Source organism: Tinamus guttatus, unplaced genomic scaffold (genome assembly GCF_059628265.1).
Source record: "Tinamus guttatus ecotype Peru unplaced genomic scaffold, ASM5962826v1 Tinamus_guttatus_pri_ptg000039l, whole genome shotgun sequence".
NCBI classification, from domain to species: Eukaryota; Metazoa; Chordata; class Aves; order Tinamiformes; family Tinamidae; genus Tinamus; species Tinamus guttatus.
In genome coordinates, this window is record NW_028288573.1 from 911,559 (window position 1) to 939,428 (window position 27,870).

Genomic DNA, 27,870 nt, shown 5'->3' on the forward strand with positions numbered 1-27,870 from the left:
AGATGAGGTGGAGAACGGGGCATACACCTATTTTTGAAGTCCAGCTTGCTGGAGAGAGGCCCACCTAAATCTGGTAACGGCATTCTAGCATCTTGCCACCAGCTGGCAGACATTTGCTAGCATACTTCCTACTATATGGAAACAACTTCACAGATGCCTGGCTTTGAAAAAGAATAAAGCAAACAAGCTAAAATATTTAGCCTTATTAAGTGAAGTCATCTTCCAAAGGAGGCTTCTTAAAAAAAAAAAAAAAAAAAAAAAAAGAAGCTGGATTTGCATTCTCTCATAAACCAAATCCACATTAAACATTACTGAGTCTAATTCTACTACTGTGCCGAATGATCCATTGCAAAATTAAGCCTGGGCATGAACCAAGGATAATTAATAGGATATGGAGTTTCCTCTCTGAGGTGTCAGCTCAGGCTCAGCCCGGAGCCCACGGGAGCAGAAGTCGCTGTGGGGGGAACCAGGGCTCTCAGCGGTCACCCCCAAAGCCAGGAAGGAACAGGCCCCAGCACGGTGGGGTTTTAAGCTCCGGTTATTAACCGGTGCTCCCAGTTTTGTCTGTAGCCGATCTGTTTGAGGCGCAGGGGGCTGAGGTGGTTCTCCAGGGCCTCGCACCACAGGGATGCGCCCAGGTGTGCGGCCAGGCACCTGGGCACATTTTAATCGTGTGGTTCTTCCGCACTGCTGTTCGTTTCCCACTGCAATCGGCTCTCCTCGGAGGGAGCTTCCAGCCAGGAGGCACCGGCAGATGTGGTTATGGAGGGAAGAAGAAGGTCCGGTCCAACCCGCCCGCCCGGAGAGAGGTTGCTGATGACAGCGTGAGATCTGACATGGGTGAGGTTAGAGAAGCCGTGGAGCAAATCCCATCCCATCAAGCTGCTCCAAGGAAATGAGAGCCTTCTTGCCTCTCCTTGCTCCAGAGAGGCCCGGCCCTCATCATCAGCCTCCCATATCCCTGCACCCCGTCTGGGCCACCCAGGCCTGACAGGAATACCACATTTGAGAAGGGCACACAAAAAAGTGTCCCCAAACAGCACCTGAGACACCCTGCCAGCACAGGGACACTCAGGACATCCACTGGGGTCTTCCTCCACCCCTGTCCTTCCCCAAATACATTTCCCTCCTTCCATAAAGCGGCAGTCACAAGGTGGTCCATAAGGCGGTCGTGCATCAGCGTGTCTTTCCGGCCCTGGGTCGTACCAGCTTTCTCTCTTCTCTGGGATGAAGGCTTACTAGATAGAAATCAGTTTTCATGGCACTGCAAATTAGGGTTGTAATGTTGCAGAAAAATATATATATATATTTTTAATTCTTACAGCTCCTCACAGTCGTTTCCGTAAGGCACAGAAAATTTCAGAGATAGCAGAACCATTTCCAATTCAAATGTCTGCTGCACCCTCAGCATAACACCTGCAGCCTGACCCGTGAGGGTAAGGATGGAGTAAGATACTGTTATCACACCTTCAGGTGTTCAGCCTGACAGGCACCTGAAAATAAAAAGCGAACGACATGCAAAATTACGCTATTTTTCTTCCAAAATCCTTGCAACCTCTGGTTTTGCCTGCGCTCCTTAAGGGCAGGTTATTTGAAAGACTCTTATTGCAGGCAGACTTTGAAACCATGCAGATTTTCGATGGCGCAGCTTACACGGGTTAAAAATAGTAGCTGATAACATGATACAACACTGCTGCCCGTCTCTCCATAACAGAAATGACGGGCAAGGTGAGGAAACGTTAGCAAAGCGGACAGCCACAGCGGGTATAACACCAGGGTTTACGTTTTATTTCATTAGCAAGATTGAATCCGAGTTTTCCTTTCAAATCTTTTTCATCAGATCATAGCCTGCTACAAGAGCATCACTGATGGCATTTAAACATCCACTGATGGCAGGCCTGGACAGAAAATGGTGGCCAAGCAAGCTGCCTTTATGAAAACCAGGTGAACATCCTCAGTGCAGCTACAAAGCAGAACTGTTTGTTTTTCCTGCCAAAACTATGCGTATAGAAAATAAATTTCCAGCTCCAGACACCTCTTCTGGCTCCAGGGCAGTGACAACAGCAAGCCATGCAAAGAAGGATGGCTATGAAAATAATGACTTAACTCTCTCTTAAGTAAACGAGCGAGCCAGCTCTCCTAAAAGTCACAATGCAAAACCACACCAAGGGTATAAACCTCAGGGTGCCAGGGAAGCTCTCACCTGGCATTGGGCAGCCTGATGAACTGAACAGAGGCCGGGAGAGGAAGCCCCTCGCTCCTCAAATCTATCCCCACCACTCAGTAACAGCGCCTGGTGCAGAGCCTCCAGCATGGCATTCACTCTGCTTTCCCGACCTTTTCCATCTATAAAATGGGAATGATCGCATTTCATTTCCTCGGAGATGTTATTAGGGTTAATTAGCTAATGTTTGTACACTACTTTGAAAAATGTAGGAGCGCACTCTATGTGTGTGTACATATATATATATATACACATATATATATATGTCTAATGCCCTATTATCATAACCATCTGTGCCAGTGGGAAATTTTAATTGCTGAGCCAGCTCTTGGGAAAGACCTGCCATTCTGTAATATATAGGTCAGAGGACTTTGTGAACTGTGAAGGTGATGATAACACGTTTCAGTGGGGAATGCAATGAGACATGAGGTAATGCTAAATTTGGTATTAACAAGGAGGTGTTTACTAACAATGTGAAGGCAAAGAGAAACCTTATGTGCCTTCCAAATGAACTGAGTACAAAGGCAAGTACTCAGAATCTCTATTCAGAAAAACAAACACTTTCTTTTCAATCTAAGAAAAGAAAAAATACTGAGAAAACAGTGACCTGCATGTCAAAATGCAAAGAATGAAATAAGTTAAAGGCTAAGCTAGAAGAAGTACATGTGAAAGCGATTCTATCGCTAGAGAGAAACAAGTGGGTCAAAATAAATGGCTCCTCTGGCTCTTAGCTCATTTCTTAAATGAGAAAAGAAGTTAGAGAGGAAACAGAAAAGACCAAGTTATGATGTCTGAATACATGCTGGAGGTAAAATATTATAAGGCACAAAGTTAAGGGGGCAAACAGTAGGGTTTTTGTTTTGCTTTAGCCTGAAAGAGTAATAGGAAACAAGTATATGTTTATATAAATATATCCAAGGAAAATACGGGTAGAGAATGGGTCTATTGTTGAACAAGGTAGGGGATCACATAACAAGAATCCAGATGGATGAAGTATTCAATAGTTATTTTTCTATGTGTTTTGTACAAAGGCCAGGAACATTAGGCAGAAGATAAAATTCATGATCTAGATAAGCCTGGAAAAAATGAACCAAAAAAAGAAATGTGGAAGTATAATCATTTAATGAATGTGCCAAATTCTTCCTATAGCAAACAACTGCTGAAGTCAATGGAGCTAAACAAGGGACAAATTTAGCACACATTTTATAACTCAATAAGACCAAACGACATGCACAGAAGGGATCTAAAGAAACCAAATATATACTGAGATCATTAAACTGCTGTTGAGCAGCCTTGAAGCTCATATGAAACTGGCAAGATGCTAGTAGTCTGGAGAAAAAGAGATTGTAGGGAAAAAAAAAAGGTATGACATTAAAATGGGGTAAGAGGAAGAGTTAGGAAATTCCAATCAACTGTTTTATTAGAAGAAATAAAATAAGCAACATGAAAACAGCACAATGAATAAAGAAAATGTTTCTAGCAAGAATGATTCTGACCAAACTTGAATGTCTTCCAAACATGCAACTATCTCGGAGAAAATGAATACTAAATTAAATAAATATTCTTTACTATTTGTTTCTATAGGATTACAAGCATACATGAAAGAGTATGATTTAAACAACACTGCCATAAAATCAAAGAGAAGGAGAATGTCCTAGGCCATGTTCTTAACCTATCTACCCTGGTATAAGTAGGGAATATTCACTGGCTGCCGTGGATCTGCCTCAGTGGAGCCGGCAGCCAAGGCTGGCCCAACCTTGGACCCAGTCCCTCCCAAGTGTGAATTAATGCTCTTAGGAAAGGTGCTAACTTAGCACACATGGATAATGACATTCTCAGCTTGTCTTGGAAAGCAAAGCTGCACAGCACGCTCCTCCGGACTACCTGAGCCGAGCGACCACGCGCCAGAGCAAGGCACAAAACAGATCGCGACGCACAGGCGCATCTCAGAGATCCTACCCAGGCTGCCACACAAAAGCATAGTTAAAAACACTGATTTTGGTGAGCTTAAAACTGAATTGAGACCACTGCTTCATTCAACTAGAGACCAGCATTATGAATGGGAAAGCTCCCAGAGATTTCCAGTCGTCCACTTGTAGCAAGGATACACGTCTTCCGTTAGTGTGCTCACTGGGAGCTTAAATAATTCAGGTATCTTGGAAAAGTGAGCAAGCTAGACAGTTGGTACTTGGAACAAATCTGTGCGTGCAATTCTTACATTCTACTCAAAATTTTGTGTTAAAATAATGCATTTGCAGTATTGCAAAATTGCAGAGGACAAAATTGCTGTAATACCATTAAGCAGTACCATTGGATCTCCAAATGCTAGCATATTAAGAACACTGTTCTTAAAAAAAAAATGACCAAAAGACCAGCAATAGCAAGTTAATTTAATGGTTAAATCACATTTATAAAAGTACCAACTAGCACCTGATGGCAGGAAGAGGACTGATTTGCCTCCATTCCAGTCCTCTGCTGACAGCCTAATAAGAAAATATCTATCCCTTTGATCAACACTGAAAATACTACCAGGCAATGCAGAATTACCAGGGCAGTGGAAGGTTACCTGAAATCACATAATGATCCAGCTATTGAGAGGAAATGGACACACTCAAAAAGGATGAGTCTTCATTCAGAAAAAAAGGTAGAGTGCCACAGGAAACCCCAACGTCCAGCACATTACAGGAAAAGCTCTTCCCCTGAGATTAAAGGCACTAAGAGGTACTAAGTGGGCAGCAAGTGCAAGGGGCTCACGGAGCACTGCAGCTGCAAGGGACATGCTGAGGGGGAAGGTATCAATAGGGACCCTGGTGGGAGCAGGGAGAAGACAGGAGCTCTCCCAAGCCACATGGGGACCCATCCATACCGGAACAGTCTGCTCATGTCATGTGAAGGTTATAGATGCAGTGGAGATAAATTCAGAGAGATGCTGCAAAGAGGAGCAACCGATTGAGGACGCATGAAGGGCTGGAGGAAACTCATTTATAGTTTAGGGAAAAAAGAGGGAGAGAAGACAATTTACACATAATTGAAAAATAGCAATATACAGCAGCGAGGGAGCAGATAATGTACAATAGATGAAAAATCATAAGCAGCTTGAAAGAAAGATTTATATTATAGGCTAAAGTAAACCAATAACAAAATGAGCTGCCAGGGAAGGGACTTCCTTGCTCCTACTCAAGCAGTTCTTCTGCTAGGACCATATCTCAAAATCATTTTATCTTAGATTATTTGCCCTCTCTGTGAAGGTACTTTGCAGAAAAAAAATCATCCCTAATAACAAGCAAGCAAGCAGCAGCAGCTGTCCACAGTATTACGAGCAGTCCATTTTGGAGAATCTCTCAACACATCTGGCTTGTTTCTCTGCCTCCCAACAAGTACATAGCACATGCTGCAAGGGACCCCCTTTGAATATGATCCTGCTTCTTAGTGTGGATGACTCATAAGGGACATCCTGACTGCAAATCCGAAGCCTGACACTTGGAACAGCTTCTCCAGGATGCGCTCCATTGCTCCTTTAAGTTATAGGACATTTAAAAGCCAGGCAAGGCCTGCTGCAACAGCTGTAGATCAAAAGGCCCACAACACGGGAGCTCCTGTTTCTTGGAAGAGCAACAATGAATTTCTACTGGGTGGTTTGTTTTTGCAAAGGCAGCTTGCCTTGGCAAGACAGGAATGGGAAAGCAAGTTGATTCAGGCTCGCCGATCCTTTTCGGAGTTCATGGCCCTCGTGAAAATAGCCTCTTTTTCCGCATAGCTTTGGGGTGACAGACAATTGCTGAGAAAAGGTTGTAAGGGTGGATTTTCAGGATATCTGTCCTCCAATTTTTCTTTTGTCTCCCTCTGCGAGCGGGTTTATTGCGTGCACGGAGTGGAGACAGCAATGGGAAATTCCTCTGATATCAGTGCATGCAGACATGGTGTAACGCCGAGCGTGCAGGTTTTTGCGTAACCCTCACAACATTAATTTCCAAGTGACGGGTTCACAACTTGAAAGGAAAGAAGGGTTAAAAGATTTTTCCAGTTCAGGCTGGAAAAATTTGCTGCCACTCATTTTTGATGCGTGCATGTTAGCAGAAGTTATCAGCAGACTAATAACTGGCCTTTGCAAAGCGTCCGCTCAAGGCTGGTTTTGCCCTCAAGACCTCCACTGCTCCATTTCCAGCAGGACACAGTCTAGTACTTTGGGAAGCCTCGAGCCTGGCAGAAAGGCTACTTCCAGCTGCTATGTCAGCAACTCAGGGGATCAGTCTGGTGCCAGGTGGCTTAACTAGAGATTATCACAAGCTGTGCTACTCCCCATGCCTTTTTTTAGATGGCTCCTCCGCTCTCCACGAAGTTCCTGCAGGTCTTTCTGCTCCCGGGAAAGCAAGCATTGAGTACAGCATCCAGAAAGCGAGGCATCACCATAGTCCTAGAGAAAACTCTAAATGATATAACAGAGGAGGCTCCTTTCCAGGAGTTATTAAGGAATCACAGCCGAACGGTGCCAAATCCTGCTCCTTTGGTGGCAACAAGCATCAGCACTGACCTTTGGGCACAGCATTGAGCAAGCTGCAGCCTGAGGGCATGGTGGGGCCTTGCTCTCCCCTCCAGATGTGACTTTGTCTTCGCTGTTTGCCAGGGTTCTGCTCCATACCAGGGACTCCTGTAGGCCACAGAGCTTGAAAGCAGAGTGCCATGAGGAAGGAAAAGTCTTCTGAAATATAGCTTTTAATAACTTCAGGCTCATATCAGAGAGCATCTTCCAGGGACAGTACACAGAGTAATTCAAGAAGGTCCCTGTATATTTTCCTGAACATCTTGTCTGGTTATGAGGGGTGAAGATGTTTTGAAGTAACTTGGTGCATGACACATGTTAGGCAACTATTTATAAAGTACAAAATTAAGTGAAAGACAAGCCAAAAGCACTGTCTCCACCACTGGCAACAGGACATTGTTTTGCTTTGTCCCTTAACTTCCCAAGCAAGTAGGATGCTAAACACACCAAAAGCTTAAATTAACTCACAGACCACACTTGGCATACCCAATTTACCTGCTTATGTTTTGTGGCACTCGTTAGGAAAGAATTTCTCTTTCACTGTTCCTACACAACAGAAGTTTCAGTCCAGCTGGGGCAGGAGAGAGAAGAACACAGGGGAGAAAAGCTGAACCACCTCAGCCATCAAAAGCCAAACTGCAAAAACTAAAAGTTGCAAAGCGCTATAGACAGATTTCACGTCATCCCAAAGCAGAACCAACAGCACTTAAAAGGCAAACTATTTTCAGTAGCAGCAAAAAGAACTCAGGGATTAAAATACCAGAATATCAGTGCACCTACTTGCTTTGCCTACTCACATGGCCAAGGCAATTATCTCCACTCTCTGCTCACTGGAAAAAGGGCAGAGGCTCAGAAAGAAGGGTGAAAAATACTGTCTACCAAAAAAAAATTGTTTGGCACGATATCTTTATATGTATGCATAGTATTATATATTATCTCTAAGAAACTAAAATAATATGAAGACGTGCAGTAGGAGACTGTGCCATCTCATAATACAAAATCACCCTTCTACAGAACCTGTATAGGGCAGATCAATAGTCCAGCGGGGTACCGGAGACATCAGAGCATCCTGGGCCACCGCTGCACAGCAGGGACAGGCTGCTGCAGCAATTTCAGAAAAGTTCAGAGATTTAAAGAAAAAAAAAGTGATTAAATGCTCCCTTTCCTGTTTCTGTTTGCAACAGCCAACAGACTGTTAGAGGGATAACTCTGTTTTAAAGGCGCTTTACAGGTCACCTTTAAGAATTCACCATGTAGTCCCACACTGGCTTTCTATTTCCTAATCACCCTTTAATCCTTGATAGGACTGTACTGCACAGCCTGATGTTCCCAAGTTTCCTTAGTATCAGGTTATGAATCACAGCAAGATCCGCTATCCATAATTTTCCATACTGACGCCTGTGAATATTTCACATTTTTAAAGCCACAAAAGTCAAACTTTGGGGGCAATAGCAGGGGGGATATCACTGTTAGGGCCTACCTCAAAGTAAACACCACTTTCCGGCAGATGCCCATCCTACAGATGAGACACTGCGAGCACCAGAGCCCACCAGCAGCAGGATGGCTCCTAATTAGTAACAAATGGAGCATGGGAATGCATGGAATGGGGCTGCCTGTGCCCATGCGCAATAATTAGGAACATGCTGCATGATGGGTGGTATGTGACACTGTAAATCTGGCAAACTCCACTTCAGAAAAGCAGGAATGGGGTTAGACTTTGCAACGAAACACAGAGCTTAAGAAAAGTATTGAAAAGATACATCATGGCAATAGCCAAAGAGTGTCCGAGCTGGATGCTACGTGTTAGACCAAAAGCCCAAATCAGCCCCACTGCTTCCAGCAGCTTATTTATTTTAAATGAAACCTCACAATTCACATCTGAATTAAAGAAGTAATCTTGGGATGTGCCCTCTTCCCGAGAGTCTAGGACAACGTACCTACACAAACCAGTGCCATGAAGATGTGGGCAAAAGACCACGTTCCAGCAGGGGTGTCTTGGAGAAACACTAGCAGGAAGGATGCTGCTGTCACACGTGTGCTGGGAGAGATAGCTGCATTTTTCAGTCAGATACATGACAGTGCTGCCATCACCATCATGCAGTTCTGAGAGCACTTTGATATGTCATCTTCACCCAGCATAGTGTCGCTGTTGCTTTTGTCTCTACTATTTTTAAATGTTGAAGCAAGAGATGGCTCTTGACCTGGGAAGTCAATTTGCTGTTAGAAACCGCTCTCTTTTTAAAATCCCCCCCCCCCTGTTATTTTTGTGCAGCATATGCACTGGTAAAAATAGACAGACGACCTCAATAGCTGGTAAAGTCCTGAAGCACCACACAGATCTGTTGCAGCCTTTCTGGGCACCTTGCAAAGCTCATCCCTCCCTCTAGGCACTCAGGAAAGGGCTGGGAGGGAGGTGCACAGCGGATATGCTGCCGTTTCCAACTATGCTGTTCCAGGGACATTGCAACATAGACCGATGATGTTTACTTTTCCTATTCTGAGTTTCCATCTCATAAAACTCAACCCAGCAATGAGTTTACTGGTGATGCTGTGGGAGTTATTCTGAATTCACCCTAATCCCTTGCCGACGAGCACCGTGTCCTTGCTACTGGCTGATTCTGCTCCTATGCAATCCATAAGCAAGAACACCCCAAAACTCGTTGCAGCAGCAGCCCGCCTCAGGTACGTCACGTCAACACCATGCAGACCATGGAAGCTCACATAAAGCTACGCTTTCAAATGTGGCTAGTGCAATATTATTAGTTTAACAACTTGTGCAACAAACAACTATATACATTTCTTAGAAGCACATCAACAGCCAGCCATGACGTGATCTGCCATGTTTGCTTCCTCTGCTCATCTTGGAATAGGGGACTCTGATCCTCTGATCGGGGATACAGGAGCTGGGCCAATAAAATATTTGTTGTGCCTTTCCTGAACAACCAAAACTGAAATTCCTTTCGGTTGGTCAATCAATTCTCTTAATTTCTGCACTGCCCCCTGGCAAGACACATTTTCTGTTCTATGCACATGTGCAATTCCAGCTGCTCTTCCTCCCAGTACGTGGCAAGCAATCAAACATAAACGTGGATACTTAAATCTCAGCCAAATTCAGACCCATGCAATGCAAACATATGCACACATGTACAGACACACAGGCTTTCCTGCAACTTAAATGACCTTTTGTATGGAAAGAATCTTTTGTTGTTGTTGATGATGATGATGATGCTCCTGCTTCAGGAATAGCCACTGATCCTGAAATCCAGATGGGGCTTTGCTCAAGGAGAGCAAAGCTTTCCCTTTTGTCTATGCTTGTCCTCTGGACAAATGTCTAAATGTTGCAATGTTCCCAGATATTGTTAGGGACCCCGTGAACGTGCATAGGGACAGGCAATGCCCTGTGCTCCCACAGCTCGGGAACTGCTACTCGCACGGGTTTCCTTAAGCCTTACTTCCTCTGTAGCAATAACTCAGGTAGATGCAGGAGGGCAGATGCTGTATGAATCTCACCCAAATTCCCATAAAGTTCAGATGCTTGCCTCACATGAGTGAAAAAATGTGGGTTTCTTTTTATTAGTATTATTATTTTAAAGCCAACAGAACTATGTAAGTCCTCCCTTCCTTTTCTAGAGGAGCCAATAGTTCTAGCTAAGCCTTCTGGTTCCCTCTGCTGCCATAAAAAGGTGCAGAATGCCTGAATTTGATCACTACCGTGTGAACATCCGGCTGTGGTCTTGGAAGGAATCCAGAGTTCACTTCCTTTCGGCCCAAGACGGCTGCAGGGATCACTGCAGCCCTCCACAACTACTGAACCATAGGGGGAGGCAGCACGGGAGGTGAGGGTCACCTCTGACTGGAAGGCTGCAAGAGACCCTCGGCTTTGGCTCAGGCTCTTTCAAAACAACTAGGCTTCAAAAGTGTCTGTCTACACATTGCACAGGACTGAAAGGAGCAGGAAGGAAGATCAAGAAGCCCAAAAACTTAAGATTTCGCTTTCTACTAGATTTTCAAGATCATTCTCCAGGACAGCTTTAAAGTCAGGCGTCCTTCTGACAACAACAGAAAATAAGACTCACGACTAAGAAAAAGGGATCAAAATACCTCAGCTATAGGGAGATTTTGTATGGTTTCCACCTGGCATTAAACCTATGGTTGGAGTCACTGTGAGTCACTGAGCAGAAGGCTAGGCCATGCCAGCCCAAGGGGATGCCAAGATACGTGGCATTTCCACATGAGAAGACAAAGTGAAAGTAGAAGTCTTATAAGTCACCCCTCATCTACATCCCTTTTAACTCCAGTCTGAGGCACAGCTGTGCCAGGTACAGCAAACCTGGGATTCCCAGTCCTTTCCAATTGCCCAAGAGTTCCTGTCGAGCAAAAGATATCCCAAAGCTGACGAGCTAGGTGCTACACTAAAATGTAGTCCTTGAGTTTACTACTGCTCTAACTAGCCACAGCTCCACCTTCCTGGAGGTGCCCGCTTGTACCAACAGTGAGGCAACCGCATGCCCTGAAGTCCCAAGACTAGAATATGTGCACACACTCAAGGGAGGTGGCTCTCCCCAACCCCACACTTACCCACGTGAAGCAGAAGCAACCACTCAACCAGCTGGAAGTCCATAGAGCACCCTGAGGCAGCAGGACTACCTGAAATGACTACCCAATCTCTTCACCCAGGGGAGGTGGATGGCAACAGGCTGCTGGGCTCCGAGTGAGAGCGGCAGATTTGCTACATCTGGGTAGCCCCCCTCAGACTGTCTTCACAAGCGAGTGACATGAGAAAACCTTGGCATAACAGGCACTAATATCTTACGTCAGTCATTCGTTTTGTGGTAGCTCGAGTGTATGTATTCAAAAGGACAGCTTCCATCAAGAGTGGCACTTGAAATGTAAAGAACAATGTCACTGAAAACTGGCCAAGGGGTGAAGAACTATATGAAAGTTCAAATGTAAGACACAGTAAAACACCGATTAACAGAAAGATGTATGTCAATCTTCTAGGTCAGCTCTCAATAATTCGAGAAGAAACTAGGTCATAAACTCATTTGCTTTGTTTTTTTTGTTGTTGTTGTTTTTTTTTTTTTTTTTAAACACAACTGCAGTGACTTTGATGGAACTTTTCCATTCTTAAACCCCTAGAAGATCTCTCTGATAGTGTTATGTGACCTACATGGAACTCAAAATAGCTTTTCCTCACAATCACGATAAGCATGAGGAAGATCGTTGCAGCACGTCCTGATCAGATCATTAGGAACCCAAAATTTAGGCAAGGTTCACAGCAAAACTTGAGGCCGTGAAACCAAATTCAGATTTCACTATGAGTTGCTGAGTTTAAGTTGCAGGTCCATGCTTAAAAACATATGGAGTAGGTAAGGGAGAAATCAGCAAATATTTCCTCGTTTCTCTAACTGGAAACTGCAGAGATGGATCTCAGGGAATATCTCATATAAATCGCACAGCTCTACAAATAGGAGGCAAGTTGACACCAAAAGCATATAGGAAAAGGAAGGAAGGAAGGAAGGAAGGAAGGAAGGGAAGGAAGGAAGGGAAGGAAGGAAGGGAAGGAAGGAAGGGAAGGAAGGAAGGAAGGAAGGAAGGAAGGAAGGAAGGAAGGAAGGAAGGAAGGAAGGAAGGAAGGAAGGAAGGAAGGAAGGAAGGAAGGAAGGAAGGAAGGAAGGAAGGAAGGAAGGAAGGAAGGAAGGAAGGAAGGAAGGAAGGAAGGAAGGAAGGAAGGAAGGAAGGAAGGAAGGAAGGAAGGAAAGAATCACAGCTTGCGGCCTAAGCACATAAAGGAAAGTCAACTAACATCATTAGTTGGCTACGTCCTTTGGGGTTTATGAGTACAGGTAGTCTGTGATACACTAACTGTCTGTGTGTAGTATCTTCAGATAAGGAGGTAAATGTTTATTAACAGAAAGCACCACTAGCAAAATGCCAAAGAATCTCAGCCATTTAATTAAGCAGTCAATCTTCCAGCGAGTCCCGGCCCCAAGTTCCCATCACACAGGCACCTAGGGCTGCTTCTCTATGCTAAATAAAAGGGAAAGAAGTGTCCTACTTTAAAAAGCACTGTCACTTCTGAGAACTGAAGTGTGACCTCTCCCAGCACAGCCTCCTAAAACAAAGCTGCTGCAAACATGGGAAAAAAAGTAACCAGCTACTAGAAAACGTTCAGGTTTGTGTAAACCAATTATCCATTATGGCAACAAAAGATCAGATAAATACAGATTTGAAAGCGTGTGGTTATGAAGTGACTCAGTGCAACGTTTCGGCTCTTTTAAAACAAATTAAAAGATAAAACTGTACAATTCTTTCATTCCCTAATAGGAAAGAACTCCTTGCCTGGTAGACAACTGTCGCTAAATTCTCTTCAGAAACTCACTATTAGGTTTCAAAGCGGGGGCAAAGGTGCATTACAAAGTGCTTTAAGAAATGTATTCCCTCCTATTCCATATCCCCACCATGGATGATATATAATAATGAAAGGAGGACACATCTTAGAGCACAGTGATACAGAATCAGCGAGAGCTCTGCCTGCCAAAGACATCAGGATCTCTAGGGGTGCTCTTAAACCCCTATGTATTGAGCCCGCGCCGCAGTTCCTGCAGGTCTCTATCTTTTGTACGTGACATACACAGACATGAGCAAGACTGTTAAATGACTTTACAGGAAATATGAATGTATAAAGACCATCTTTCAAAAGCCTCGGAAAATGAGAAGCTGCATTTCTTGCCCGGCTTCTAGGAGAGCGAGATTCACACAGTCACGTTTGCCTGCCCAGCCCTTCCAGCACCCCAGGGACCTCCCAGCTCAGGGGCAGACGTGAGCCAGCCCCGGCCGCGCGCTGCTCTGCGAGGGACGGCCGGTGACACCACGCGCCTGCACGCGCGATGAGGACGGAAAGCGCAGAGGCACCACCAGCCTCGCAGACACGCTCACAGCTGCCAGGCGGTGACAGGTCTCCAGCGAGACCTCGGCCGCGTTACTCACTGTCACGCCAGCGCGGCGCTCAGACGGAGCTCGTGAGGCCCGCGGTCCCGCTCGGGCAGCTCTCCCTCCACACGCGGCTGCCGCGGCTATCAGCAAAAGCAGGGGGCAGAAAACAGAATATCACCCGCAGCACCATGAAACCCCCTCCAGACCCCCTCCAAAGCCCTCTCAGCAATTAATGAGCCACGCTTATTTTTTCCGCACGCTGTCCGAAGGGAATAGGGCAGGGCTATCAAGAGTCCTCACGGTGAGCAGGGCAAGCCCCACAGCCCCACATCCACATTCCCTGAGATACAATTGTTCATAGCCCTTAATTCCAAGAAAACTACAATTGTGCTACAGTATGAGCAAACACACTAGTGCCACCATTAGAAGCCATTATTTTCCCTCCAAGCCATTACATTGCTACATTGATGCAACAATCCACTGTAACGAAGCAGCACTTCACATTCTGCTCCATACTGAACATTAAGTTCACTAAGTTATAGTATCAATGCCAGATGGAATCTTTTTTTCTTTCCAGTAGGTCAAAAATTCCAGTAACATAAGGACAGCTGCGCAAGTCAAACACCTGTCCTTAATCAAATGTAAATGCTCTGGTTTATACTTGGTATAACTCAAAATTACAGCCACTTCTACAGTGAATATTTTTATATCATCTGGCCAGACTATTAAAAAAAAAAAGACATTCTAGGGAGATTAAGCCAGAATGGAGTAAATTGCCAAGTTATTTCAGTAAATACTAGACATCTTTGATACTAAGTAAAAAGGCATTGTATCTGAACTGTATCTAAAGGGTCTAAAGGGTCTCCAACAGACACCCCAACACCAAAAAAGCCCAGGGAAGGAAGGGAGCTCAGGGAAGGAAGGTTTGCCGGTGCCAGAACCGTGGAACAAAACCTACAGAAGGTACCACAACCACAGAGCTCAGGACAGTCAATGGTTCAATCATGCGGCTCTTACTCACTGACCAAAGTAGGAATAGTGATACTAATAAAGTTTTTTTTCTTGCAAACACTGTTCCAGGAAAGAGTGTTTGCAGAACAACTAGTCAGCAGGGAAGGATTACACAGCCTCAGAGGAAGGCCAAGCAAGCCCACCACATGTTGTGCAACGGTGAGGAAGGTTCTGGAAGATAAGCTTGTGCTAAAACGTGAAATAGTACTTCCTCTGCACTACGAGCAAGTATTAATACTTAGACACATTCTCCTTCTCACGCGTAATTCCCGCTTGCTTCCTGCAGTACGCTGCTCCACAAATCACCACGATACTGCAGAAAGGAGAGGGTTCTTTATGGCTATTGTAAATTTACACTCTTTCCGTTTTTCCATTTCACTTAATGATTGCACATTCTGCATCTCCACAAAAAAAAAAAAAAAAAATCACAGCAGCTGATCGGTTTCTTCTTTGCCATCCGGTCTGGTTCAATCACAGCTTCTCCTGGGTGTCTTCTTTCTGGACCAAATAATCCCCTCTGGTTGACTATTATACCCAAATACTCCCCTCGGGGCCCCAGACTTTCATTATCCTTTCTGCTGTTTGCTCTGTTTTTCTTTTCCTCCTGGAAATGAGGCTACTAAAACTGAACTAATTACTCTAGGCTCAGAGGATGTGTTATGCAGGTGCTGAATTGCATGCATTTTTCTTACGCCACAACCAATACTGGTGTGTGTATTTAGATATCTACAGCGACCATTTCAGTGCTGCACTGAAAAGCCAACAGCTCTGCTGCACCTTCCAGGGGAAGCAACGAGCCCCTCCACCTGATGGCACCTCAGATCACCATCGACTGCAGTAGTTAACAATTATGCCCTCATTTCCTCTACTCCTTTCGCCTAAAATGTTGTCCTTTACTGCAAAAATGCAGGACTTCCCAGCACCCTCCCCAATCCAGACCCTTCTAAACCAAGGGGAGTCACGAATCCCCAGCCTAAAAACCACCAGAGACCCCAGACTGCCAACAGCACCATCTTGTCCAACCAGGGCACGTCTGGCCAAGGTGGTTACAACCACATAACGTGTTACCCAAGCTGCCCGTGGGCCTTGGAGCTCCCCTTGAGGGTACTGGTCCCACTCTGCTCAGCAGCCAGCCCTGCGACCAGCTCAGTTTGGTGTGTGAAACACTGTGTGCATGCCAAGTAGCTATAAGCAGGCAGCAGCATTCCAATTAAATTCCCAAACAGTCCCGAAGTGTAGCCCTAGGTTGAGCAAATTAGAGTCATCTCATCTCAAGGTGACAATGGCAGGGTGCTTTGCAGAGGAAGGGCTTGCAATCACTGCACCTCTCAATGAATAGCTATAAATGAAAGAAAAGTTATCATCTACGCTAACAGCCAACACCCAAGCATCCAGGGCCAACTCAAAATCTTAGAAGACCGTTCATGACTCAACAGCTAAGGTATCACATAGACACAACCTGTAATTAAAGGTGACTATAGAATCTTACAGTGATGTTTTCCCACCCAACTACTAAGTCTATTGAAAGCTGAGCGCTCAGTCAGCTCATCTCTGAGTCAGTTTGCATCAGTTGGGCATCAGTTTGCTCCATTGTATCTCTGGTCAGGAGGCAGAGACATCAGGATTCCCATCGTGATGGGCTTGATCCTTCCCATCACCACAGGGCTCCTACTGAGTCCACCCACACACACTCAAGCTGAAGAGAGGTGATGGCCTTTCCTCCCAAGGAAAAGGCTATCTGTATGCTCAAGGGGAAAACAAGATTTGGCCAGGGTACTTTTTCTCTGTCTTATTTATCCTGCTTTAGAAGCATTCAACCACTATAGTGTCTTTAATACCTGGTATATATCAGACAGCACCATTGACTTTCCTAGGTTGCCTCCCAGCTTTTGAGTGCAAAAAAAATGCTAGAGAAGTTTAGACATCTTTGTTTTAGGTAGCAGATACCTCATTGTTCCCAAATTTAAAGGTGTAAAATATTTGGCCTATCTCCTCCTTATCCTAACTGTAGCCCACAAACCATGCTCTTTAAGATGGAAGGCAAAACATCATGCACATTCCATGCAAAAGACAGGATTTTTTCAGTAGAAGTACTATGTACATCACTAGCTTCTGCTACTGCATCTACTCTGTTCGTGAGAAGAGCCACTTGACATACAAAGCAGTTTTCTGTGAGCATAAAGGTATAATAATAATAATAATAATAATAATACACAACAGCAAAACAGGGAGCAGAGAGGGGCATTTTGTTTTTTTTTGTATTAAGGTAATTGCCTATTTTGAGGCTATCTCCTTACTGAGAGCTAGATAATTAAATCTAAGTTCTTATTTTTAAAATCCAATTTACTTTTGAAAACATATGCTGCTGGACTATTTTTAGGACTTTTCTTATATGGGACAGCATAAATAGGCTAGTTAGTAACCGTGATGGTTACAGTCCACGCCGAGCAGATTTCACTTTGCAGTTTTTATGCTTAATGAATCTGTAAAACAATGGGAAAAAAACACAGTTCCCTTTCAAATGAAAAATAAATATCTACAGAGAGACACTGTTACTAATCTTAAGTTTTGACAACATTTATTTTTAGCTAAGTCTGGGCCTGCAATTTTGACTCAACACAGTTTCTCTCTTTTTTTTTTTTTTAATCAAATGCCCTCGCTTGTCCTAGTATCTGATAGGCCGAGTATCTGATAGGGGAATTTGGTCCAGGTGAGGCCTGTAGGATTTGATTTGTCAGTATATTTGGCACATGTGGTATCATACATCGCTCCACACAAAATGCACATGGGAGAACTGAAATAGCACCAAGAGCACAAGGATGCATTTTTAAGGTATGCATTTTTGTGACAGTTATTTTATACATATCAAATGAAGTTACAGCATCCCAGGCACCTGAATCCAACCTCTGGCATTTCTGTTCACACTGCAACTTGGTGAAAAATAATCCACGCGTGCAGGCTTGCGACCAATGATTCAGTGAAATTAATTTCAGCAACCTGGTGGCATGCAAAAAAATCCTGTTCCTGCAAAATCTCCTCAGTTTCCTCCTCAGGAAGCATGTCAGAGAGCATCCAAAACGAGCCTGACCTCCGAAACACCTCTCGCCACAGGACTAGGAGCTCTGGCTCCCGTGACATTTGGCCAGTACTGCTCATCCAAAGCGGGTCTCTCTCTGACCCAGTCTTCTCCTCAGTGAGGGCAATGTGAAACTTCAAAACACTGCAGGATGCAAAGGAAGTTATTTCCCTCCTCCAGTTATTTGACTGCCTTGCAATTTCAAACACATGCACCGTACCTCTGCTGCAACCCCACTGCCACGGGAACAACACTTCACAGCAGTGCAATTTAAAAGTGTCACATTTTTATTAATTTTGAAAACCTCAGATTATTGCAGGCCCGGCGCTACCCCTCAGCACTCAAGTACAGAAATCTTGTCACTGTACGAGGCTCCTCCACAACCGTCTGGTCCACTTGCTTCCAAGCCTACCCCGAATCCTTGGCAGGGGCATGACGCTTACCCGAGCGAGGTTCACTGCAATGGGTCTGCGAAGTTGCTGACCCAAGGGATTCCCCCCCTGCCCATCCTGGCCGGGCTGTGACACCTCAGCATACTCCCATCTCTGAGCAAGCATCCTGCCTCATGCTTTCACTTTCCACGGCTCCAAGGGTAAAGGTTATGTTTGTCCCCACCTGATTCACTAGAAATGCTCATGACCGCCCCAAGTGCAAACGTAGGCAGAACTCAGGCCTGAGCTGTTACAGAAATCCCAGCAAACGGATCTGTTACCTGGGTCAGTTACAGGCTGCAGTGCTCCACCGAGCAGGTTTGCACCAGTGGTACCAAGACAAGCCAAAGCACTTTTAGCAAGTCAGTGGTCTATGCTTGGTAGTGTTTAAAATGGTGCTTCTGGATGGCCTGAAAGCAACTAGGCCTCACAAGTCTTCTCCTTCACCTGCCACTTCAACTAGACAGGGACCAGATCAGCTTCCCAGAAGCCTATTTGTACCAGCTGGGTAATTTTCTCACCTTCACTCCACGCATTTGCTTCCTCTTCCTTCCTAACAAGGTGGTATCATTTAACTTTCAATCAACTGTCAAGACCATTTTTTTTCCTAATTGGTAAAGGGCCAAGAAAATCTTGGAAAGAGACCATAAAGATTCCCCCTCAAGAACATAAAGATCCAAAGCACCTTTTTCAGCTCCTGAGCTGGCACGTGTATTCACTGGGAGTTGCAAAGAACTAAAATTTTCCTGGATTGTTGCCAGGAACTATTACAGCAAAGAATGGGGGCTGCTTCCTATGAACTCCACGTAGGAATCAAGAAAGAGAATAATACACAGACAAGAAAGTAACACTGAGGGGCACTACCAGATACCTAAAAGAGGGGCCACATCTCCTATTTGTTAAAGCTGAATTCTGACTTCAGATGAGAAAGGCAGGAGAAATGAAGAAGGCGGCATTAACCCAGCAGGAGTTCCATGTCTTTGAGGGCATTCGCCCCAGCATCATCTTGGCTTTGTCTTATTTTTTCTGAAGTTAAGAAGCTCTCTAGATATACCAGCAGAAACCAACCAGAACCGGGCTACATAACTTCCTCCAAACCCCCTAACTGCCATGGCAAGGGAGTGTGATGGTTTGAAAGTATCAGTTCAGTGAAATATGTTATATTAAAATAATTAAAATAAGCAAAACAGGTCTCAGAAGCCTCAGCAAGGTATCAGCCTGAGTGCCTGCAACCTATCTACTCTGCTAATCCGATAAACGAGTGTGGCTCCTTGTTCTTGAGCTGCTCCCAAAAATACATTCTTTGCTCCTGCTTTTCAAAGCGAGACTACACCTTCCTTCCCATTGATTCATTTTACTTCACCAATAGCCTTCTTTCCTCTATATTCTTTATTAAGAAATGAGATTGACATTTATGGAAAGTATAACGAGCAAGTGACCACCGGGTTCTCTCTCCTGCCAGCCCACAGCATGTGGATTGCTATGTTGCCTTTTGGGCTAATGCAGAGCTTACACATTAGTGGACAAGCATGGCCATGCTGGGCCCTCCACCGATGGAAATTCCTCCCGCTCGTCCCGTAAGCCCTGCGGAAACGCACAGGACAGATACAGAGACCCTCTCGACAGCTCCGTGGGGGAAGCGCTGGGACAGAGAGCCCGGTGGGACGGGCCCGGCGCCAGGACGAGAGCCTGGGAGACACGGGCAAGGAGGCAGCAGCAAGGCGTTGAAACCGGGAGGAGCCTGGGAGCGGAGCAGGCCCTGACGCAAGCCGCCGGGATCATGTGGGAGATGGGTGAGGAGATAACATTCAGAAACCAACCCACGGCCCCAAGCAGCCGCCTCTTTCGCTGCTGGAGAGCTAAAGCTAACGCGTAGGTTGAAGGAGGTAATGGAGCAGTTTCGCTTGCCCGAAGCAACGCTCTCGGGCCCTACGGACAGACATCCTGCTTGGGGAAGCGACCTGTTGGCAGCGCTGCCTGTTCCCAGTCCCAGCGGCGAGGAAGCAAGTCCTGGTGATAAGCACTGGCTCATCTATCCCTTGCTTGCTTGTCCTCCTTGTACCAGCCCAGTACTGAGCTGTTGGCAGGGGAAGGCACCTAATTCCATGTAGTGAACCCCAAGAGAGCCCCCAAGCTCTGCGCGTTGGCTACACGAGCCTCCTCCGAGCACAGGATTTCCTCCGAGCACAGGATTTAATCCTTGGTGCCCACATGCCTCAGGAACAACTCTCTTCTCCTCTGGCACAACGTAACTGTACATCACTTTCTGCTTATAAACATCCATCCAAGTACCGCTTTCCTTGCACACATCCGCCTTCTCCTTGCGCATGTTCATTGGGAGTACGACGGGGAAGATCACAAAGCGCCGCTGGCCTACAAGCAGCGAGTGCCTTCCCAGAGCCGGGGTGAACCGGCTCAGGCTTGAGCCTGGGACGTTGGTTTATTTACTCTGGACAACGTGGGAGGTTTCAGGCTGACAAGTGACAGCTTGGTTCGACAGGCTATCACAGAAGAGAACACTGTCTGTCCCGAGGAGAAAACCAACAAAGTGGAAAATGTGCCTTTTTCAGAGCGACTTCAAAATGGTTGCCAGAGGTAACATTTACCCTCGGATGAGGGAAAGGTGCTAAGCAGTCCATGAGGCTAGCCTGCGTTTTGTGTCCCCTGCTCACAAACAGGGTTGGAGGACTAGATGGAGCGTGCTATCACACAGTAAAACAAAACAAAACAAATCCACGAAAACAATCTGCTGCTAAAATTACCTTGTTATTCCTTCTGTGTGCTTTCAGTATGTGGAGTCATATATGTCATTGGTAATTCCAAAGTCCTGCTTACATCAGAAGTGAAGCAGTACAGTCACAGCCCTAAAACTCCCTAGCATGGTCAGTGCTGTAACTGCTATTAAGATATATATGTAACTGCTATTAATCTCTCCAACATGATAAAGGGAATAATTATACTGGTATACATCGTCTTTATGCCTTAGCACTAGGGTGTTTCTGGTAATAACTATTTCTGGGAGTTTGTAAGTTACACTCGTAACTGAAACAAATTATACCACTAGAAATATCCATCGGGAACCAAACCTTAGTCAACCAGCAGCCTCCCACGCAGCCCTTGTTCCCTGCAGGTTGCCATCACGGCAAACCTGCCACCGGCCACGGAGGATTTGCTCTGCTGCTACTCCCTGGAGCCCCCGACCGACCTACGCGACTTCCTTTTCTCAACTTCTTCACATGGGATCTCGTAGCGGAGGCTGTCAATTAAGAGAATCGAGGAAAAACACGGATCATTTGTCACATCGCTACTAATGCCAACCTCTGGGCAAGGAACTCAAGCGCAAAGCAGCACATGGGGAAAGCACAACAGCAAAAACCCTTAAGTATAATATGCAGGAGCTTAGAAGAGAATTCAAACTCCATTCCAGTTCTTTTTTTCCCAGCAAAAAAAGATTGAAATATAATAGGGAAGTAAAGGATGATCTTAAAACTATAGTTAAGAAGCCCAAGAAAAGAGGCTTGAATTTCCACTTGGCCCCAAACATTGCCCTATCATCTTAGACGACAGCTCCGCTGTCATACATTTTTCAATGCCCCTAAAGCCATAATAGTATCTCTGAAGCGAATAGCACTCGCTTCAGCTGCGACAGAAAGGACAGAAATTACAACAAACAGATGCAGTATGTTTGCCACCAAATAAAGAGAATGGCCTCTGTATATATCCTGCATGTACACATATATGGGGGGTGGGTGTGTATATAAATTAAGAAGTATTTAAAAGAAGGAACTGACTTGGTTAAGCCGTGCTAATACACTGGCATCTCTCGTTTGCTTTGAGTCCCTTGAGTGAGCTTGGGTTAGAAAAGGCTGAGGTTAAACTGAGGTTAGTTGACACGTGTTAGCCAAGCCTGACCTAATCCTGGGTTTCTTCCTAGTTGTTGTGTCTTTCTCTCTAAATAATATTAAGAATAGGAAGAAACCACATGGATACAGTCGGGTTCCAAATAACTGTTTTTAGGAGATGTACACAAACAGACAAGGCCTGGTTATGCATGCTGGCTGCTCTACAAAAATCAGCTCCAAGGTCTGTCCCGCTAGCGTGCGGCTGGGGAGGGCAGAGTGAATCTGCCACCACATCCATCTCATAGGTCCATCATACCACCATGGATCCATCACGTCCAGCATGTACTGCCCATCCAGGCTACTGCCTTGGAGCAAAGCTCCAAAGTTGGACCTTTATGTACAGAAATATTTACATATGAGTCCCACCAACAAAGATAAGAGACCTCCAGGATGAGAGTCTATTTTCTAAGCACTTTATACAGGTCAAGATGTGGTCTAAATCCTCTCCTCCATTTTGTTAAGAAGGACTTTCATAATAAAGTGTTTCAAGCTACTTTGACCTGTTGTCTGAGCATGCCCCATGCAAATGAAATATACAGGCTTATTCCTGCTACTCATGCTGAATGCAAGACCTGGGGCAGCCTTTTCAGTCATCTTGAAGAAGTTTGTTGATCTGGCCTAAAAGCAGGGTTTTGGTGAGCAATAAGTAAACAAAAATAATATAGCTTAAACCTCAGAGGTGCGAGTTTTTACTGCCTTTTATCAAGTATACAATATTCGGTCCCGATATTTCAAGGGAAACAACACTCCATGTGAATGTTATGAAATGTAAAATGAGTACTGCACTGCTCACGTGGAGCTCATAATTGAAACATCTGAGCGTCAATGAAATCCCGAACGTAAAGTTTTTAATTTTCGCTCAACCATGACATTAAAATCCTGGTTGCACAGGGAGAAAAAAAAAAAAGTACTACCCCTGAGTGCTTCTGAGGTCTATTTTTACTACGTAGTAACTGGGATAAACTCAGCCGAGATCCCAGGAGCTGCTCGCGCACTGCAGTGACATGTTCCTGATGCCGCTACCTACTTCTGTTGTGCCATTCCCCTCCATTTCACAGAGAAAGTTGCCTGGAGGTCTATAGGAGAGACAAGGACTGTAAGGAGATGTAAGGAGAAGCCTGTTATATATTCAACTACTTTATCACTATAGTGCAGTAGTGACTCCAGAGGAATGATCAACTTGTTCCATAGGAATGTAGCTGCCAGTGCTTTGAACAGCATACCACAGATTTCCCAAGTAGTTCTAACCCGGTCAAATAATCTCTCAAACAATCAGACTTCCCACCTTTTAAGTGCCTGTGAAGGAAACATTCACAACCGACTGTGCAACACTCGGACATCAAAACGATGAAGACTGTATAAACAGATAGATATCTCAGTGGTGAAGGAACAGCCTGATTTAATAGCTCGCAATGTCTATTTAAACTGCTGCTAAACTACTTAACAGTAGGCAATGCACCCTCAGGATAAATCTAAATAGACATAAAGAGTAATAAAAAGTGGCTTTTATTACAGGAAAGACTGACTGTTTTGTTTGCACCTGCAGCTCCAAACATATATACAGCAGGATGTCAGACTACGTATTGCAAGATGGTAAAAAAGAAAATAACGTTACAGTATTTTGCGTGGAAAATATAACATGCTGGGAGAGAGACAAAACAAAATGGACAAATCGCTATGGTCTGGTTCTAACATGTTAGGAAAATGTCATTTGCTGGAGTCCAGACAGAGCCACCACGCAGATTTGTGCCAGGTAAGGCTGGCAAAAGGGAACAAAATGGAGACGAAAACCCCAGATCATCTGCCTGGAATGGAGCTCAACACGGGTCAGAACTGAAGTTCATTTAAATGCACCAGGCTGATAGAGTGGGATTTACAAATCCGCAAAGCAAAATGAAAGGCTCAGTGGGGATGCGAGCAGACAGCGCTGCAATGCACAGACGCAGCGCCTACCGGCACAGCACCGGGACGGGCGGAAAAACACCGCTGTCACTCCAGGGAATGATGGTGTGCCCGCATGCGGACCGCACCGGGATGAATCCCAGGGATCCTGCCATACAGGACACCCACACATGTCGCCTCAAATGTTTGTGGGTGAGAGGCAGCCAAGCCTCTGGGGAGGACAGGCTCAGCTGGGGTGAAACCGCTGCAGGACTGTGACGGAGCCACAGGGATTAGCACCAAGGTGGGGGGTGCGGGATTTGCCCCTACTTTTTGCTTCTGCCTGGTGCCCTCCTTTTGGACCCCTTATGCCAAAGAAGGTGTCTTGAAACAAAAGGTTAATGGTCCTAATTCACTGTCTGTGGCTGCAACAACTTAACAGAGCTAATTTGCAGACCTGATCTGAGCTTCCAGTTATCCCGGTTTTCCCAGTTCCCCTTTTCTTTTTTCTCAATATTTGCATCTCAGCCTGACAGGTATGTCGTACTGAAGCTCCAGCACCAGTGTGTATATGCGCTTGTGCATGACGCCGAGAAACACCCGATTTCAGCTGCACTGTCCCCGAGACGCGTTCCCGGCTTGTTCCATTTTTTCCCTCCTCTGACAAGCAGAGGGAGCTGAAATAAGGAAGAAACATCAACTTTGGAATCCTGCGCTATTCACTGAAAACTCATTAAAAATACTGGACGCCGCCTGAAGAAGAAAAGAAAAAAAGAAAACGAGGAAGTTGGTGCATCACCATGTTGCATCTGTGTCAAGCTCTGGGTAAACAAGCAGCAACATGCACGAAATCTGTCCAGAAAGACTGCATTTCAGCGCCAACACGCAACCGCTGCCCAAACCACTGCGTACGCAACAAAGTTTGGTCTCGCTCGCGAGCGCCCAGCTGCGCTCCTGCCATTTCCTGTGGAAAACTGGAGCTCTGAGCGAAGCCTGTCACCCAGCCCGCGCCCAAACCCCAGTGGGAAGCCCCTAAGAAAACAGAAAATCAAAAAACAGGACGCTGTCAACCCCCCGGCTCGCCGCCTGTCCCTACCAGCGGCCCCGCAGGGATGCCCGGGCACCGGCACCGTCCGGCCTCGACGGGGCGGCGGCGAGGGGAGGAGGCTCGAAACAAAAATGAAATGAAATGAAATGAAATGAAATGAAATGAAATGAAATGAAATGAAATGAAATGAAATGACACGAAGCAGCAGCAGGCACGCGCGGCAGGTGGCGGCCCCGCGTCCCGCGCCGTCGCGCCGCACTCACCGCTGGCGTTCTTGCCGCAGATGAGGTGCTGGTAGGGCTGCAGCAAGCCCCAGAGCTCGGGGTCGTTGCTGACCGTGTGCTCCAGCGCCTCGAGGGTGAAGCGGGGCGCCTCGCCGCCCTCCTTCTCCTTGTCGGCCGCGGCGGCGGCGGCGGCGGCGGTGGCGGGGCGGCCGGGCGGCGGGGCGGCGGGCCCGGCCACGACGCGCGCGTGGATGTCGCGGAAGAGGCTCTCGGTGGCGGCCGTGAGGTAGATGGCGGCGTGCTCGTGGATGCGCAGCGCCACGCGGCTGTCCACCATCCAGCGGTAGAACTTGCCCACGGAGAAGGCGAGCCCGCAGCGCGCCGACTTGCCGCGGCTGAAGCGGTCGCCGCCGCTGCCGCTCATGTTGTAGAGCGAGAGCGCGGCGAGCGCGGCGGCCGTGCAGCGCGCCGCCAGCGTCCAGCCCAGCACGATCTCCAGGGCGCTCTGTACCTCGTGCTTGGTGCACTTGGCGAAGCGCAGGCTGAGCCGCTGCGCCTCCCGCGCGATGCGCACGAGCGCCCGGCTCACGAGCGTCGAGAGCCGCGCGGCCGCATCCCGCCCGCCGCAGCCCGGCGGCCGCAGCGGCAGCAGCGCCTCCACCTCCTCCACGCTCCAGGGCACCTCCTCGAGGTCGGGCAGGAGGCGCGGGCACTGCTGCCCCGCGCAGTCCAGCGCCTCCGAGTCTTCCACGAGGACGGTGTTGACGGTGTCGAAGCTGTTGTGCCGACTGTGCATGGAGTCGGTTAGCTGCGGCCAGCAGTTTCCTCCATAGGCGTGCGCCGGCTGGGAATCCGAGCAGCAGAGCGACAAGTTGGAGGAGCGCACCGAGTCCGCGGCGCCACCATAACCGGAGTCCAGCGTCAAATCTTCCAGCGTCCTCACGACCGTCTTACCTCGCCTTGCCATCGCTGCACTTCATGCTGCACCCGCAGGGGACTCGGGAAGGGAAGGCGGAGGAAAAAAAAAAAGAAAGAAAGAAAATAAAAGAAAAAGAAAACAAAATAGAAGCGGCAGGAGGCGGGGGGACGCGCCCGGCTCGCTGCTTCGCCCCGCGCCTCTGCCTTGCAGCGGGAGAGCGGAGCGCGGCCCCGGCTGCGGCCCCGGCTCCGGCTCCTGCACTGCGCCGCCCCGGCACCCGCAGCACCGGCCAGCCAGCGGCGGGGGCGGCGCCATGCAAAGCACCGCGCGCCGTGGCCAATGGGAGGTGCCGCCGGGGGCGCGGCCATGCAAATCCCCGCGGCCGGCGGCCAATGGAGGCGGTGCCATGCAAATCGGCTCGGCGGGGCGCGGGGCGCAGCGCCCCTCAGCGCGCGGCGGGGCGGCCCCGCGCGGCCCCGCGCGGCCCCGCGCGCTGCGGCAGCGCCGCCGTGTCCGCCGCCGTCCCCCCCGCTCCCGCGCACGGCGAGCGCGCTGCCGCCTCCCCGCAAGCGCCACGGGCCCTCCGCGCCCGCGGCCCCCCAAAGGGAGCGACTTCGCCAGCTGCGGAATGAAGAAATGGTCATTTCGCGCCGGCCTCGCCAAACGCCTGGGGGCTTTGCGGGAGGCGGAAAGCACCAGCAGCAGCGGGAGGGTGCCGGGCAGGTGTCTGCTAAACCCATTGCCGCCGTGTCCCCAGCACATTAAATAGGTTCCCGTTCCAGCTCTCACTATTTTATTATTATTATTATGCTGATTTTTTTTAATTCTGCTGATTTTGCTATAAACAAATCCAAGGCAACACATGTACACACACATGCACCCAAATAGGGGTATCGAGAGACACTTGGAAATGGAGCAGAAACTGCTACGGAATGATGCCAAGCGTCATTCAAGTCAGCAATAGCAATTTCCAAATAATTGAAGCAAGTGCAGTAATACCCCTAGAAATTCTTGAGATTAACCCCCTGATTATCGTGAAGGGTTTGAAAAGTAAGATTTGCATTAGGCTCAGCATGCATTCCCCTTGTATATTCTAATATATTTTAATCTCACATTGCTAGGCTTTAGGGGGCTAATGTCCCAGGCAAAAGACTAAGAATATATTCTTGCATGCCTGGTTTTGACGAAATGCTATATCCTTTTTAAGTGTAAAAAAAAAGCAGCAAAACTCTATCCTTTTAAGTGTAAAATCCTAGCAAAGCCATTTCCCTATCATGCAGACAGAGTCAGCCAAAATTCTTGAGCAGACAAGGCGAGTAATGTAAGAGATTTACCCATCCAAGTGAGCAAAGGCTGGCATTCCTTCAACATAAACTTCCTAAAGGAAAGGCAGGAACACAGCTACAGGTAGGCTAATTTGTCAAACAGGTCGGGAAAAGCTGTGACATTGCTGAAAACACCGAGGACAGGGGGGTTGCCTCCCGACTGGAGCTGTCAGAAACTGGTTTCTCAGGATTACCTCCGTCCTTGCACAAGATACGCCCCGCACCGGAGAGTGTCACCCAAATCCTAAACACCACCGGATCCAACCCGTGGTCTGAAGAGCAGAGCCGAGGGCAGGAGCAGCCTGACCTGGAGTGACTGTCGGGCTGCAAATAACAAGGTTAGGCCCACGCTG

General features: G+C 47.0%; 1 protein-coding gene across 1 annotated transcript in view; it reads right to left on the reverse strand.

Moving 5' to 3' along the window:
• Positions 1 to 26,318, reverse strand: part of ABTB3 (ankyrin repeat and BTB domain containing 3) — a 164,737-nt gene extending 138,419 nt beyond the window's left edge. Inside the window, exon 1 of the mRNA XM_088535272.1 lies at positions 25,313 to 26,318. Coding sequence (XP_088391398.1) covers positions 25,313 to 26,240 — 928 coding nt within the window. The 5' untranslated portion in view covers positions 26,241 to 26,318. The remainder of the gene's footprint in view (positions 1 to 25,312) is intronic.
• Between the last annotated feature and the right edge of the window lie 1,552 nt (positions 26,319 to 27,870).